Source organism: Limulus polyphemus, unplaced genomic scaffold (assembly GCF_000517525.1).
Source record: "Limulus polyphemus unplaced genomic scaffold, Limulus_polyphemus-2.1.2 Scaffold3505, whole genome shotgun sequence".
NCBI lineage: Eukaryota > Metazoa > Arthropoda > Merostomata > Xiphosura > Limulidae > Limulus > Limulus polyphemus.
Genome location: NW_013669115.1, coordinates 92,629 through 110,208, shown reverse-complemented (window position 1 = coordinate 110,208; position 17,580 = coordinate 92,629). Strand labels below are relative to the sequence as shown.

The following is a 17,580-nucleotide window of genomic DNA, read 5'->3' as shown; positions in this document are numbered from 1 at the left end:
ACAAGAGTCTCTGCTAAAGAGGATAGCCTGCAAAAGCTGGCACAGGATTTGGAAAGTATGGCACACAAAGCCTGCCCAACTGCACCACCAGCTGTTGCTGAAGGATCAGTTTGTAGACGCCTTGGACAGTCCACAACTGAAGATACAAGTAAAGCAAGCACACCTCTCTACTATACAAGATGCAATGGCCAGAGCTCTTGAATTCGAATCCTACGTTAAGTCCAGCACAGAGGTACCAAGGTTTGTACAGTCATCGGGATTCAAGGCCAGAAAAGGGCAGCTTTCAGAGACGTTTGAGAGACTTTGCTGGCACTGTAACAAACCTGGGCACAAGAGAGCTCAATGCCGGCAACTTCAACACAGGGAAGATGCCATGGCAGGAAAGGCTGCTACCCAGAGACATTATTGGAACTGTGGAGAGCAAGGACATATGAAGAGCCAGTGTAAGAAGAATATTACCAACAAGTCAGCCTCAAGGAGACCAGTAGTGGTTGGTGTTGAGGGACACTCACCAACCCCCATCATGAAAGTCCCAACACCTAGGTGTAAAATGCCAAGCACACACAGTGTCTATGTGACAGGAAAGCTGGATGGCCAAAGATGCAACTTTGTCATAGATTCTGCATCTCAGCAAACCCTTGTGTGTGTGTCAAGGTGCTGAATCCCAAAGAGTATCAGAAGCCATACAGAAGCTCTGTGGTGTGACAGAACATTATGCAAGGTTGTGGGGACCAGTGTGTGTAACTATTGAGCTCATGAGCATGAAGAACAGACACAAAGTATACTTGGCTGACATTGATGATATAGTCGTATGTCGCGACACATTGAAAAACAATTTACTTTAATAGAACACCATCCACCTTTGTAAAATATGAGATAAAACTATAAAAATATATTGTGTAAAATGAAATATTTTGTCTTGCTTATTAAATAATCGCCGAAAATCTTTGAAATAATCACTTGATTTATATTTAAAAAGTCAAACAGTAAATTTTAATTATTCCATGATATCATTGTCCATGATATTAGGACAACTTAAATATAAGTTGTCGGGAAATGTATGGAATTAATAAGTTAGTGTTAAGCGTCCTTTTTCATGACATTTAAATGGTTAGTAAATGTATAGAACTAATAAATTAGTGACAAGCATCATTTTTAGGACATATAAATGGTACAGAAATGTATAGAACTAATGAATTAGTGTTAAGCATCCTTTTTAGGATGATTTAAGTATAAATGATCAGTAAATTTAATTAACTAATAAGTTAGTGATTTGAACCAATTCTATTAAATATTGAAACGTTCTCTATTTTCGTAGAACTATTATGTCATAGCCGTCTGTCTGGTATCAAACTATAATTTCAACCCTCTCTCTAGATAGCTGCTCCCTCTGCTGACATTTTGTGGAACTATGACGTCATGGCCACTTGTCTATGACAAAGTGTTCCCTGGTGACAATTTGTGAAACGATGACGTCATAGCCTTTGATGACATCATCCTACTCCCCTTCCGTCCCAGAGTCCGACACACGTGTGGCGCCCTCTAGCGGCATGTCGCGCGGGTACAGCCCTAACTACTAATGTCATACCCAGAACAAGCATTAGACCTAAAAATTAATTTTTCTTAACTATTTCAATAAGTTCAATGTATCTGTAATTAATTAATATTACCGACTTTGTTTATCAAGCATATTTTATTTTAGCTTTAATTGGAATGCTACCTTACATTACAAAGAGAATAATAATGAACAATCGATAAGAGTAGAGCTAATATTCAATCAACATAATGTATAATAGGATATGTCGGTATGTAAAATAATATCAACTATATATTCTATATTTACTATCGTGAAAGGTATTTTATTCATTTACTTTCGAAACAATTATTTATTCAAATTTTCAGTATAGTAACAGAAAATATGTTGTTTGCATTTGATTCAATACTTTTTATTTCTACTAACTATGATAGTAAAGATAGTAGGTATTAACTATTTATTATATTTTATTACATAGTTATCCGCTTTTTTTAAAGATGAACAAACTGAAAACAAGAGAAACTGAGTTGGTTTTTATTTTGAAAGTGCCTATGATACTGTACAGCAGATGTTTGTAGTTCAAAAAGCAAATAAACTCGTTAAAGTGTTGTAGTTCAAACAGAGACAATTTAAAAAAAGAAAACACTACCTCTCTTACACGTTGTTAATTCAATAACTCCACCGTTCAAGCAGCTTTGGTTATTCGAGCAGAAGCATTGGTTGTCTGGATTTGCGACTGGGGCAGCATAGAACTGGGCAGGAATTGTAAAGCGGTTGGTTTTTATACCTTTAATGTTAACTTCTTTTTCATACTCAAAGTTCAAGGACCTGAAAAAAATATACCGTAAAGCAATACCGTTACAATCAATTGTGTAAAATTAAACTAAGGTTTTCATGTTCATCCATAAACACATTTTCTATAATTAGAGGTTGTCAGCTGTATCGTTCTCACCTTGAGGGTTTGAGCTATTTTTATTCTGACAGTGTTGTTTGCTACTTTCTTTAGACATGTTCTCCATAACTACTTTTATCAGAAGTTACCAGCTCTACCGTTCTCACCTTGAGGGTTTAAGCTACTTTTATTCTGACAAACAGTGTTGTTTGCTATTTCTTTAGACATGTTCTCCATAACTACTTTTATCAGAAGTTACCAGCTCTACCGTTCTCACCGTGAGGGTTTAAGCTACTTTTATTCTGACAAACAGTGTTGTTTGCTACTTTCTTTAGACATGTTCTCCATAACTAGTTTTATCAGAAGTTATCGGCTGTACCGTTCTCACCTTGAGGGTTTAAGCTACTTTTATTCTGACAAACAGTGTTTCCTAATTTCGCTAGATGGGGAAATTCCTGGGTCACTTATGATAGCTATTGGTTAATACGGTACAAAGTGACTACCTTATATGATAACGAATTGATACTATTTCAAATGAAAGAATGTGATTACCTTTCATGTGAGTATTATCGATTATACTTCTTCTGTATCACATAATTTAATACTTAAAATTGTGTATTATTTTTAAAATTACAGTTACTTCAACTTCATGCTTCAGCGCAGTGGCTGCTTATAAAATGGTGTGCTATCAGAATAATTATTCCGAGTGTAACTCCTAGGAATCATAAGTTACTTTTAATCAAATCACAATTTTTGGCGAGTAACGAAAAATATCGTGAATTTGATGGGTGTAACTCCTACGAGTCATGAGTTACCATTAATTACATTATAATGTTTGGTGAGTAACGAACAATATCGTGAATTTGATGGGTGTAACTCCTACGAGTCATGAGTTACCATTAAGTACATTATAATGTTTGGTGAGTAACGAACAATATCGTGAATTTGATGGGTACTTGTTTACAGTTAAGCACAATGTTATACAATGGGTTATGTGTGCTATGCCCATCACGGGTATCGAAACCCGGTTTCTAGTGTTGTAAGTCCACAGAAATACCGCTATGTCACTGGGGAGTATTTTTGATGGGTGTGACTCCTACGAGTCATGAGTTACTTTAAAGTGTATTATAATATTTGGTAACTAACAATGCTGTGAGCAGCTCGTAAGTATGTCAGAAATGTATATTAATGCTTAGAATATCTCCCACTGATTACGTGCGACTTACGAGTAGAATATATTTCACCTCGCGAGTAATTGTAAAAGTAATAAAAAACAAACAAACTAATTTTAACTATCAACTTCTCATTTATATAATTAATGAGGAGAAAAAAAAGAGTCATTGAGGATGATATTCAGAGGGAAAACAGTTTCACACAATCTAAATAAAAATTAATGGACGAAGATGAGCTGGAAGCTTTTCAAGCAAGTGGATAAGCGAAACTTTTGTTAATGATCATGCACTAGTTACATAATAAATGAATTAAAAATAAAGATATTAAATAGTGCTTCTAAAAACACTAAACTAAATGTGTATATGCTATTGGGAATTGATGGAAAAAAAAGAGCAGGTTTGTTGGGGCTAAATGTCACTTTGGAATATGTCTGGTCAATGATTTAGTAATGTTCGAACTTAGATCAATGCTATAGCTTTGACTGGTTTTAACAATTATAATAATGGATATAAACATTTTTCTAATCTAATTGTGGAAGAAATTAAATAATTTAAGTAGAAATAATAGTACTGTTATTTCTAAACCAGACAAAAGTAAATCTGCTGCAATAAAAAAGCAGAAGAAACAGTAATTAAATTTGTGAAAGATACTACTGATTAAAGGGAAGCTAAATTTCATGAGTTTTTATTGAAATTAAAGAAAGAAAATACTCTTAGTGAACAACAGTATTGGAATGTTAGACCACCAGAAAGTCATCCTGATGAATTTAATGATTCATAAAGAACAATGTCCCTTACCGAACATTGAAACTTACAACCACGCTTTGAATAGATTTCTCTTAAAACTCTGTGCACTGTGCCAGTTTTGACATCGAATCACTATACACAAATTTACCGTCAGAAGAGGCAATACATTAAGTGCTGATTTGGTTTATAATGACAACTCCAATCAAATGTTCATCCCAAATCTTTTTAAGACTTATGAACTTTGCTACTACAGAGTCTCAGTTTTTTGTTGAATCGACAGCTTTATGATCAGGCCGACGGTAGTGCTATTCGATCGAGACTTACGCCGTCTTTAGCCAACTTATTTTTATGTTTTCATTAAAAACAATGGTTTGAAAATTTCCTGAAACATTTTACTCCTTTTTACTATCGTAGGTACGTTTAGGATACCTTTTCCATCTTTAAGTACTCTGATCAATTTATTCAATATCTAAACAGCATAGAGTTTACTGTGGAACATCAGCAGGTTTACAAACTTCCTTAATTAGTTATAATAATGGATACTTTGAATGTGAAATTTACCACAAAAAACATTCGCAGGTTTATATTTTAATTTTGAAAGATTTATTCCAAATGTTTTAAAGAAAATTTAGTTAAAATATTATTTCACTATGGGTATAAATCACCTGATACATGCATAGTAATGCATATAGTACTTATTAACATCAAGGATTTTTTTTAATGCAAAAATATGTTTCCATATTTTATGATTAACAGAATACTTCTCACTTATTTAAATAAGCGAAGTTTTTATACAGTAACTCCAACAGCTGTTCTAAATACCCTCTCGTTATCAGTTTACCATTTATGCGTAAATATTATTTAATTATTAAAAATCAGTTAATTAAAACAGATTATCCGAAGGGTATACCCACAGATGCAATTTAGCTTTGTGTTTAAATCTAATAGTCGCATACGATTTCCTTTAAATTTAAAGACCAAATTACAGTTATCGTTAGTAGTTTATCAATTGAATTGTCTTCACTGTCAGCAAGGCTATATTGGTTCTACAAAAAAAAAGAAACTAGAAACACGAATTGAAGAACACGCCATCTTCATATCAACCACAAAGTCAAGTACATTACAACATACCCTAGTAGAATATGACATTCTAAGTTGCTTAAGATCCTTATAAGGGTCAATGTTGAACAAAACCTCCGTATATAAGAGTCTTTTGATTCATAAGCTTAGGCCTGAAATCAACATGGTTATTTTTGCAATAAATCTATTGTTAAGACTTTGAGATATAAAACCAGTTTTCCTACTTTTTAATAATGGCATTGTACTTATCCATGAGATAAGGCTTCTTCAGAAATCAATGTCAATTTTGTCCCATTTCTTGTGTACATATTTGTATGAACTGCCAAAACTTTGCCTCAACAGTATCTCAGTTTATCCTTGGAGAGCAATTTTTATTATCAGTTTATCCTTGAACAGAACTTTCCAGCATTTCAGTTTATCCTTGAACAGTAATCTATATTAGCAGTTTATCCTTAGACAGAACTATGGAGTATCTCAGTTTATCATTGCTTGCAATCTATATTATCATTTAACCTTTGGGCAGAACTCAACAGTATCTCAGTTTATCCTTGGACAGCAATTTTTATTATCAGTTTATCATTGAACTGAACTTCAAAGCACCTTAGTTCATTTTTAGACAGAGCTCTTCTGTATCTGAATTTATCTTTGGATAGACTCTGTAGTATCTCAGTTTATACTTGAATAGCAACGTATATTATCAGTTTTGTTTTTGTACAGAACTCTGCAGTATCTCAGTTTGTCCTTGGAAAGCAATCTATATTATCAGTTTATCCTTGGAAACAACTCTTTAGTATCTCAGTTTATCCTTGACTTGCAATATATATTATCACTATATCTTTGGATAGAATTTCACAGCATCTCAGTTTATCCTTGGACAAAACTCTGCAATATCTAAACTTATCTTTGGACTGATCTTTGCAGTATCTCAGTTTGTTTTTGGACAGAACTCAACAGTATTTCAGTTTATTATTGGACAGCAATGTATATTATCAATTTATCTTTGAACAGAACTATTCAATATCTCAGTGTATTATTGGATAGCAAAATGTATTATCACTTTATCTTTGAACAGAACTATTCAATATATCAGCTTATTCTTGGAAAGCAATATCTGTTATCACTTTATCTTTGGATAGAACTTCACGGCATCTCAGTTTATACTTGGATAGAACTCTGCAATATCTAAGTTTATCTTTGGACTGATCTTTGCAGTATCCCAGTTTGACCTTGGAGAGAACTCAACAGTATTTCAGTTTATTATTGGACAGCAATGTATATTATCAATGTATCTTTGAACACAACTATGCAATATCCCAGTTTATCCTTGGACAGCAATCTATATCATCAGGTTTTCTTTGGACAGAACTCAACACTCTTTAAGTTTATTCTTTGAAATAACTCCACAGTATCTCAGTATATCCTTCCACAAAACTCCGCAGTTTCTCAGTTTATTCTTGGCTATCAATCTATATTATCAGTTTATCTTTAGAAAGAACACTGCAGTAACTCAATTTATCTTTGTACAGCAATCTGTATCATCAGTTTATCCTTGGACAGAACTCAACAGTATCTCAGTGTATCCTTCTGCAGAACTCTACAGTGTCCCAGTCTACCTTTAGACAAAACTTCAAAGTATCTCAGTTTACCCTTGAACAGCAATCAGTGTTATCAGTTTATTCTTTTGACAGAACTCTACAATATATCACTTTATCCTTTGGACAACAATCTATATTATCTGTTTATCCTTCGTCAGAACTCAACCATATCTCAAATTATCTTTGGACAAAACTCCACAATACCTTAGTTTATCCTGGGATAAAACTCTGTAGTATCTCAATTTATCTTTGGATAGCAATCTGTATTATTAGTTTATCTCAACAGATCTCGGTTTATCTTTAGAGAAAACCCTTCAGTATCTCAGTTTATGTTTGTACAGAACTCTTTAGTATCTCATTTTATACTTGGACAGCAGTTCATGTCATCTGTTTATCCTTGGACAGAGCTCTGCAGTATCTCAGTTCATCTTTGAACAGCATTCTATATTATGAGTTTATACTTGGATAGAACTCAGCAGTATCTGAACTGATCCTTGAACAGCAATCATTATTGTCAGTTTATTATTTGGACAGAACTCCACAATATCTCAGTTTATCCTCCGATAGAACTTTAAAGTATCTCAGTTTGTCCATGAGTAGAACTCCACAGTATTTCAGTTTGTCATTGGACAAAAATCGATAGCATCTCATTTTATCCTTGGACAGCATCTATATTATCTGTTTATCCTTCGTCAGAATTCTGCCATATGTCAAATTATCTTTGGACAGAACTCCGCAGTATTTCAGTTTGTCTTTGGACAAAACTCTGCATTATCTCACCTTATCCTTGGACAGCAATCTATATTATCATTTTATCTTTTAACAAAACTTTACAGTATCTCAGTATATCCTTGTACAGAACTCTACAGTATCTGAATATATCCTTTAGAAAAATCAGCAGTATTTCAGTTTATTTTAGAGAGAACTCTGCAGTATTTGAATTTATATTTGGACAGTAACCCATATTATCAGTTTATCTTTCGACAGAACTGTACAGTATTGCAGTTTATCCTTAGACAGCAATCTATATTATCAGTTTATCTTCAAACAAAACTCTACAGTACCTCAGTATACCCTTGGACAGAACACTACAGTATCACAGTTTATCTTTAGACAAAACTCTGCTGTATCTTAGTGTATCATTGGAAAAAAACTTAACAGTATCTCAGTTTATCCTCCAAAGCAATCAGTATTATCAGTTTATTTTTGGACAAAACTCCACAATATCGTAATTTATCCTCGGACAGAACCCTATATTATCTCAATTTGTCCATGGACAGAACGTCACAGTAATCCAGCTTATTTTTGGACAAAAATCGACAATATTTTCAGTTTGGACTTGGACCCCAATCTACATTATCTATTTATTCTTTAATAAAATTCAACCATATCTCAATTTATCTTTGGACAGAGCTCATTTGTATCTCAGTTTATATTTTATAGAATTCTGCAGTATCTTAATTTATCATTCACAGAATTCTGCAGCATCTCAGTTTATCCTTGGACCGACTTCTGGAAAATTTCAGTTTATCATTGAATATAACTGTGCAGTGTCTCAATTTATTATTGGACATAGCCCTACAGTATATCATTTTATCATTGGACAGAGCTCTGCAGTATCTGAATTTATCCTTGGATAGGAATCTGTATTATCAGTTTATCTTCGAAAACAACTCTCCAGTATCTCAGTTTATTCTTGGACAGCAATCTATATTATCAGTTTATCTTCGGACAGAAGTCTACAATGTATCATTATATCCTTGGACAGAACTCTGCAGTATCTGAATTTACCCTTGGACAGCATTATATATTATCAGTTTATCATTGGACATCAATTAATATTATCAGTTTATCTTTGACCAGAACTCTGCAGTATCACTTTATCATTGGATAGAACTCTACAGTATCTCTGTTTATCCTTGAACAACAATCTATATTATCTGTTTATCTTTCGATAGAGCTTTTCAGTATCTTAGTTTATCTTTGGATAGACTCTGTAGTATGTCAGTTTGTTCTTGAACAGCAATCTATATCATCATTTTATCCTTGGACAGAACTCATCAGTATTTCAATATATCTTTCAAAAAAACTCTGCAGTATCTCAGTTTATCCTAGAACAGCAATCAGTTTTGTACTATCTGCATTATTATTTTGTATTTTATTCATGTTTTTCTTCTATACCAATTGTGCAAAAAAACTTGTGCTACCAGCACTACTTGTGCTTATATAATACAGTTTTCTGCCGAGTTAGTTAGTTATTGAGAGATAAATGCCAAGAGCTGAATATAGTGTGTGAGGGTCTTTATTTAGAAACATTACATTTGGCGACGAGAATGGGATTCGACTTTCCAGCCGATTATGTCAAGAATATTAAATTTGACTTCTCATTAACCTTTCGACTGCTTGAACCAAAGTAGTATTTCTCAACGGTGGAAGTGCTGAAAAGAGCACTTCACCTATTATTTAACTGCAACGGGCGTTATGTATGGCAAAAAAAAAGGGTTTTGATTCTCCATGTAATCGGACCTGAGTGCCACAACATTTTCTCTACCTTCACAGACATGGGAGGTACCTACCAGGCAGCATTGCGTAAGTTAACTCTTATTTTGAGCCGCTAAGGAATAGTGCATTTGAAATACACGTGATGTAACAAACTGTTCAGCAAAATGGCTGAAATATTGATAGTTATGTCACTCGTCTTAGACACTTAGCTTTACCATGTGAATATGGAGATCGGTTGAGCAGCAGAAATAGGATACCAGCAGGCAGCTTGACTAGAACATAACATTTGTGTACAAGTCATGAGCTCGCGTGATAAGCACAGTATATAAAGGTACTGTTGAACTACAATACGTAAAATAGAACTTGGTGCCAAGGGAAGGCCACCGGTTCGTTGTTATTGCTGTGGTTATGCGTATCACATAGCTCGCGATTGCCACATGGCTAAAGATAAGATTTGCAATAAAAAGGTGAATTATATGACTGATTATGATTTGTGTGATGGCACAGAGTCGTCAGAAAATGTGTTTTTGTTTTGTCGTATAGTAATAACAATACAGTCACTACAGGATTCGTAGTTGATGGAGATCCCCTGACAATGCTTATAGACTCGTGCGTGAGTTGTAATGTTGCAAATGAAAGTGTCTGGAATTATTTCAGACAACGTGGTATTACATATACATCCCACGTTGCTCACAAAAACCTCTGTTTGTATTGAAGTAAAACCCAGATTGAAAAAATTCACTGCAGATAATTCTGTTAAACCTGAAAATAGCAAAGTGATCAGAACTGCGTTTTTCTTAGCTAAAGGTGCTAGTCAATCTTTGTTAGGCAGCAACACTGTGCTACAATTAGGTGTGTTTAGCATGGGTTATCAACACTGTCTATCCATCAGCACGGAGTCGAACATTGGCACCATTATGAGTAAATACCCCGAAGCTTTCAGAGACATCGGTAAATTAAGAGATTATCAATTAGATCTACACCTTGATGTCTCTAGAACAACCAATCCATAAAATTCCCTTTAGTTTGCGTCAGAAAGTAGAAGAAAAAATTCAATGAGTTAGAAGGATATAATCGAGAAAGTATCCATAGATTAGTCCAGTGATTGTCGTGCGAGACAAGGCTATGTTTAGATATGCGGAGAGCTAATGAGACAGTGCATCATGATAGACATTGGATCCCAACAGCAGATGGGGGTGTTGCACAACATGAACAGCGCGACAGTAAAATAGATCTCTGTATCATCAGATCGAGTTCAGCGAGAAATTCACAATATTTGTGTTTCACAAAGGTCTGTCATTATAAACGACTTATGTTCGGTATTTGCTTGGCTCCCTAAATTTATCAGCACATCATTAAGGAAACTTTGCATGGATATGAAAGTGCTGAGAATATCTCAGGGGGTATTATTATATACTGGCATACTCATGGTGAGCATGATCAGAGGCTTAAAAGTTTTATGCCATCTTAAAGAGAAATGATTTACCCTAAACAAAGATAAATCGCAGTCTCGATTTTTACAGCTCGTGTTCACCGAACACGTGTTAGCTGAGAAAGGTATTGGTCCAACCACTACTCGTGTTGAAGCTGTCAAATACATGAAAATTTGAGAAAAGCCAGCGGAAATCCGTAGTTTTCTAGGTTTAGTAGATTTCAGTGTTCGCTATATTCCTGGTTTAGCTGCACTTGAATCATTGCATAGGTTAACTCACAAAAAAATGTTTGGTTTGTTTGGGGTGACTAGCAGCAGTAGTAGTTCAATGCGTTAAAATCGACAAGAACTTTGGGCATATTTTAATCCAAACACAATCCAAGTAATCTGTGATGTGAGCCCAGTGGGCCATTTTAACTTCATAACTAACTAACTCGGCAGAAAACTATTATATGAGCACAAGTGGCACTAGTAGCGCAAACAAGATTTTTTTTGCATAATTGGTACGAAAGAAAAACATAAATAAATAATAACAATGTAGTTATTACATCCCCCTTTTTTTTTCTTTTGATTTTTGATTTTTATTTTAACATGAAAAGACTCCTGGAATGATTTGGTTGTAGTGGTAGAGCAGTAGTGTTTTTACATCATAATAAACACAAATACAGTGCAGTGATTCACCTACACTCTGTTTAAATAACAGCAACAACAAAAATAATTATATACACCAAATGGTGCAAGAAACAGAACTACTGTGCTTGGTATCTGCCTGATTGACTGGAAACTCGTGACGACCAGAGTAGCTATTGAGGTGATGTGGCTGTCGTGGTGGGCCTGACTGAATGACTTCTGATGATGTAGGTGAAGAAGCACATGCTAATAACATCATTAGCAAAGGACTTCATGTTGGTATTGCCATTGATATTGGAATCCGCAACGATGATGTTGGTGACGACTCTCGTTACCTTAAGATCGTTGGTGTTGGATCACGACGGTAAGTAGTGACTGAAGTTTGCTGTGGTTCTACAAGCTTCCTGACGTGGCTTGAATCCCTCTTGTTTAAAGTTTGTGGTGTCTGTCTTTTACTGTTGCAGTAAAACTTTGTCACTTACCCTAATATTTGACTCTCTACCCCTCAACTTGTCAGCATTTAACTTTTCCTTTTTTCTTTTGTCACATACGTGTTAACTTGAGATAACTTAGTGCTAAGCTGGTTATTAAACAAGAATTCGGCTGGTGACTTTCCAGTCGTCGTATGTGGTGTGCTACAATAAGCAAACAGAAATATATTTAATGAACATTTACAGTTATCACTAGCATGTGCTGTTCGTATGACTTTCAAAATTGTTTGATTTTGTCTTTCCATTTCTCCGCTAGCTAATGGGAACAGTGAAGTCACTCTTTTGTGTCTTATTCCATGATCTGTCCTATATGTTATAAAAGCATTTGACGTAAACTGTTTTCCCTTGTCTGTCTGGAAGACCGTGACGTGCAAACATACTATTCAAATTATCTAGAACTTTCTCCGTAGTAATAGATTTAATGAGAGATAGCTCCAAATAACGGCTATAATAGTCTACAACTACAAGAATACTTTCTTCAGGTGAAAATGGTTCTAATAAATCTGCTCTTACACGTTGTTAAGGATGCTCTGGCAAAGGAGTAATCTGTAATGGTTCTGATTTTGACAAACTGACATTAATGGCAAGTTTTTACATCTATTTTCAACTTGTTTATCCATACGAGGCCACCATACTTTTTCTTATAACCTGGATTTAGTCGTAACAATGCCCTAATGGCCTTCATGCACTAAAATGTAACTTTTGAGGCATAACTAATTTAGTACCACGTAATACTAACTAACCCAAAAAACGTTAGATGAGGAAATACCATCTTGTATATCAATCTTACGCTATCTGTAGCATGAATGAGTGTACCTGCTTGGATATATGTCCACAAATTAGTTAAATATGGATCATCAGCACATATTTGTTCTACTTGGCGATTTGTGAATAGTGCAGATTTCGCAACGAAATAAATATACTCTTCCGCAACATTCCATGAGTTATCTACAATGTTGTTTTGCGACTACCGAGACAATGAGCCTGTGTTATTCTGTTGACCGTACAGTGAAAGAATAAGGTTGCAAAAGCAAAGTCAGGGCTTTGATTTTCGTGAACTCAAGCGGTTTATGACCCATTATCAACTCCAACGAAATCCTGTACAAATACAAATGAAAGCGTTCACACACCAAAACACGCGATAATGGCTCTTTTTTTAATTTGAGAATAGCGCTTCTCAACATCTGATAAAGCTACGACTAGCATATGATACAACTTTCAATTCACCTTGTTGTTCAGTTTTTCCTTGGACAGAACTCCACAGTATTTCAGTTTATCCTTGTACAGCAATCTATAATATCTGTTTATCCTTTGTCAGAACTAAACCATATCTCAAATTATCCTTGGACAGTAACTTGGACAGTTACTCCACAGTAACTTAGTTTATCTTTGGAAAAACTCTGCAGTATCTCAATTTATCTTTGGACAGCAATCTATATTATTAGTTTGTCTTTGGATAAATCTCAACTATATCTCAGTTTATCTTTGGATAAATCTCAACTATATCTCAGTTTATCTTTGGATAAATCTCAACTATACCTCAGTTTATCCTTGGACAGAACTCAACAGTATCTGAGTTTATTTTTGGACAGCATTCTATATTATCAGTTTATACTTGGATAGAATTCTGCAATATCTCAGTATATCATTGAATAGAATTCTACAGTATTTGAATTTATCCATCACAGAATTCTTTAGTATCTCAGTTTAAGTTGGACAGAGCTCTGCAGTATCTGAATATATCTTTAAACAGCAACCTATATTAACAGTTTATTATTATTGGACAACAAGTTATAATATCAGTTTATTTTTGGACAGAATGCTATATAGTGTCTCAGTTTATTCTTGGAAAGAACTCAACAGTATCTCAGTTTATTCTTGAACAGCAATCAGTATTATCATTTTATTATTTTGACAGAACTCCACAGTATCTCAGTTTATCTCCAGACAGAACTATACAGTATTTCGGTTTATTCTCAGACATAACTCTACATTAGTCCAGAACCACATAGTATCCTTGGCTAGAACTCCATACTATTTCAGATTATCTTTGGACAAAACTCTGCAGTATCACAGTTTATCTTTGGATCGAACTTTAGAGCATCTCACTTTATCCTTGGACTGAAATCTATATTATCAGTGCATTTTTGGACAGAACTTCACAGTATCTCGGTTGATCCTAATCTGGAATTCTCAGTATTTCAGTTTATCTTTAGATAAAGCTCTTCGGTGTGTCAGTGTATCCTTGGCTAGCAATTTATATTAGCAGTGTATCCTTGGCTAGCAATCTATATTAGCAGTTTATCCTTGGACAGAACTGAGCATTTTCTCAAACCAGAGAATATGATACACTAGATTTGGATTGAGCAGAAATAATAAGTGAACGAAACAAACCACTCTTCAGCTTTATTGGTTAATATAAATAATGAATAAATCGTAACTTCTTTTATGTAAATCAGGTGTAATGCAGTTCCTTGAACTGAGGTTATTCTGCCACAAAGCTGAAGCCCTTACATTATTTGAATAGTTACACATGTATTCAGGCCTGAAAGGAAGAATATAAACACTTAGTCTAGTTTGACTATGGAAATATGAAATTTCTTAATATTGGCAACCAAATTCATCGTAATATGATATTCCCAGTTCAGTGATGATCGGAGAGTTGACGATAGCATAGAAAACTTCCACCAAGAAGAAAATAAACAAAGAGACAATTCACTTATGTTCACCACACCATCTTCTATATCTGGATGTTATTTATGTTGTGAAACAGGCCTAAATATTATAAAGATTCAACTGTGATATTTAATTAAACTTACATATTAATATTATTTCTTTTTTTCTAAATGTTTAGAAAGCACTGATTGCATACGGTTTAGAATGTGTTTATCTGAATACACTGTCTGAATACACTCAAGAACAACCATTAAAACTCTGGAATATTGCATTAATGTATCTGCAAGCGACCACTTTCCATATGTAATCCATGACAGCAAGCAATAAGAACTACTACAATTGCATATCATAGGCAAAAACGTAAAGAAAGTCTCAATGTAGAATGTTATATACCATAATATGTAGTAAATATAGATACTTCACCTACAAAAGTAAATAAACAAGTCTCAGTGTAGAATGTTATGTCCCATAATGTGTTGTAAATATAGATACTTCACCTACAAAAGTAAATAAACAAGTCTCATCTCGAATGTTACATACCATAATCTGTAATAAATATAGATACTTCATCTGCACAAAATAAACAACTCTCAGTGTAGGATATTATGATTTCAGCTGTTAATGAAGTCATAATTATGGGTGAATTTAATTTCAGGCATACAGATTGGAAAATTCTAGAATCAAACCATGAGGGAGAAATGTTTTTGGAAACTTTTCAGGGTGGCTTTCTTCACCAGTTGGGGAACATCTGGGTGTAAGTGATCATTGCTCTATTAGGTTCAATTAGGTGCATATGGAGATAAGGAATAATGATATTTTGGTTACAAATTTAAAAAAAACTCCTTCAGTCACTTTGACTTCAGCTTGATGGCATCTGGTTAGTTCAACCTCTCTTTTGCAGCAATGTCTGCAGTCATTTTTGCAGGTTCTTCGGCTCAGTCCATCGGCATTTCCATGAGATTTTCCTTCTCTGTATTCAATATCATAATTATACTGGTCTGTTTTTCCGATCCAACGTGCCAGTTGTTCATCTGGGTTCTTTAATGATCTTAATCAGCGTAATGCAGCATGGTCTGTCTTGATGGTAAATCTGGCACCATAGAGGAAAAGATGGAAATATGTCAGACTCTTTACTATAGCAAGGAGTTCTGTCCATGTTACACAGTAGTTCCTCTCTAGTCTACTCAGGACCCTACTGAAGTAGGCCACCACATGTTCGTTTTCGCCCACTTTCTGAGACAACACTCCTCCAATTCGCACGCCATGCTCACTTACAAATTGACCCAAGTAAAGCACATCTTTCTGGAACAAGTGGGTTTTCTAGGGATGGAGTTTAAGGTTTGCTGCTTTCAAACACTTGAATACTTCCTCTAGCCGGGATGCTTCTTCATCAAATGTTGCTGCAAACACTATGACATAATCCAGGTACACTAGGGCTATCCTCCATTGTAGGCCTTTCAGTAATCTTCCCATCAGCCTCTCAAATGTTGCTGGAGCATTGCTTAGCCCGAATGGCATCACACAGTATTTCCAGAGACCTTGGTCATAATCTGCTTCAGACGATTTCACTTGATGGAAACGAGACTTTAAGTCCAGGGTTGAAAACCACCTGGCTCCACTTAGGGCATCAAGAGTATCATCAATTCTTGGCAGTGGGTATGAGTCCTTTTCGATTATACTGTTAAGAGCCCTGAAGTCCACACAAAAACGTTGGGTTTTATCTTTCTTCTGGACTAACACAACGGGAGCTGACCAGGGACTATCTGATTTTTTGACTATCCCCCTTTAATTAGGCCATCCATGACCTTCTTCTTCTTTTGTCGCTTTGCCAGAGCTATTCTCCTCAGAGGTATCTTTATTGGACGATGATTGCCTGTGTTTATTCTGTGCTCCACAAGGTCTGTGCAGCCAAAGTCATGATCTCCTTTTGAAAAGATTTCTTCATAATTCACCAAGAGTTCTCTAACCTGAAGAGCCTATGATGATGACAAATGGACTACACTATTCTAAGAGAGATCAATTAAATGTTCTGGGAGAGGATTTCCTTTCTTTATCGTTGTATTTCTTGCATTAACGATGATTAGTTATACCTCCTGGCACACACCCAACAATGCCCCTTCCTTAAGCTTCTGCTCACATTTACAGAAATTAGCCACTGTTATGAGTACTATTTGATGACCTGCCACAAGTGACCTTCCAATCCTCACGTATGTTGGCCTGGATGGGGTTTCAATTGTTTCCACAGCCATCAGTCTTCCTTGGAGATGTTCTTTTATTCTACCCGAAATTATCTTCTCTGACATAGGGGGAATTGTAGTTGACTCTTAAGTGCTGTGACACAGAAATCAACAGATGCAGCAACTCTTACCAGAATTTGGCTTTGTTTTTCCCAAATGTCATTTTATCAAAGATAACCACATATTTCTTCGGTAGTAAGTAGTCCAACCGTTATATGCATTGGTCTTCAATGTCAGCCAAGTATACTTTGTGTCTGTCCTTCATGCCTATGAGCTCAATAGTTACCCAGACTGGTCCCCACAACCTTGCATAATGTCCTGTCACACCACAGAGCTTCTGGTACTCCTTTGTGATCTAGCACCTTGAAAATCACAAGGGATTGCTGAGATGCAGAATCTATGACAAAGTTGCACTTTTGACCATCCAGCTTTACTGTCGCGTAGACACTATGTGTGCTTGCTATTTTACACTTAGCTGTTAGGACTTTCACAATGGGGGTATGTGGGCGTCCCTCAACACCAACCTTTACTGGTTTCTCGAAGCTGACTTATTGGTAGTAATCTTCTTTCACTGGCTATTCATATGTCCTTG

At 35.2% G+C, this 17,580-nt stretch overlaps 1 protein-coding gene across 1 annotated transcript in view; it reads right to left on the bottom strand.

Annotated features, from left to right (window-relative positions):
* Positions 1 to 17,580, bottom strand: part of LOC106469475 (platelet glycoprotein 4-like) — a 43,639-nt gene that overhangs the window by 7,434 nt on the left and 18,625 nt on the right. The window contains exon 8 of the mRNA XM_013929973.2: positions 2,184 to 2,362. Coding sequence (XP_013785427.2) covers positions 2,184 to 2,362 — 179 coding nt within the window. The remainder of the gene's footprint in view (positions 1 to 2,183; positions 2,363 to 17,580) is intronic.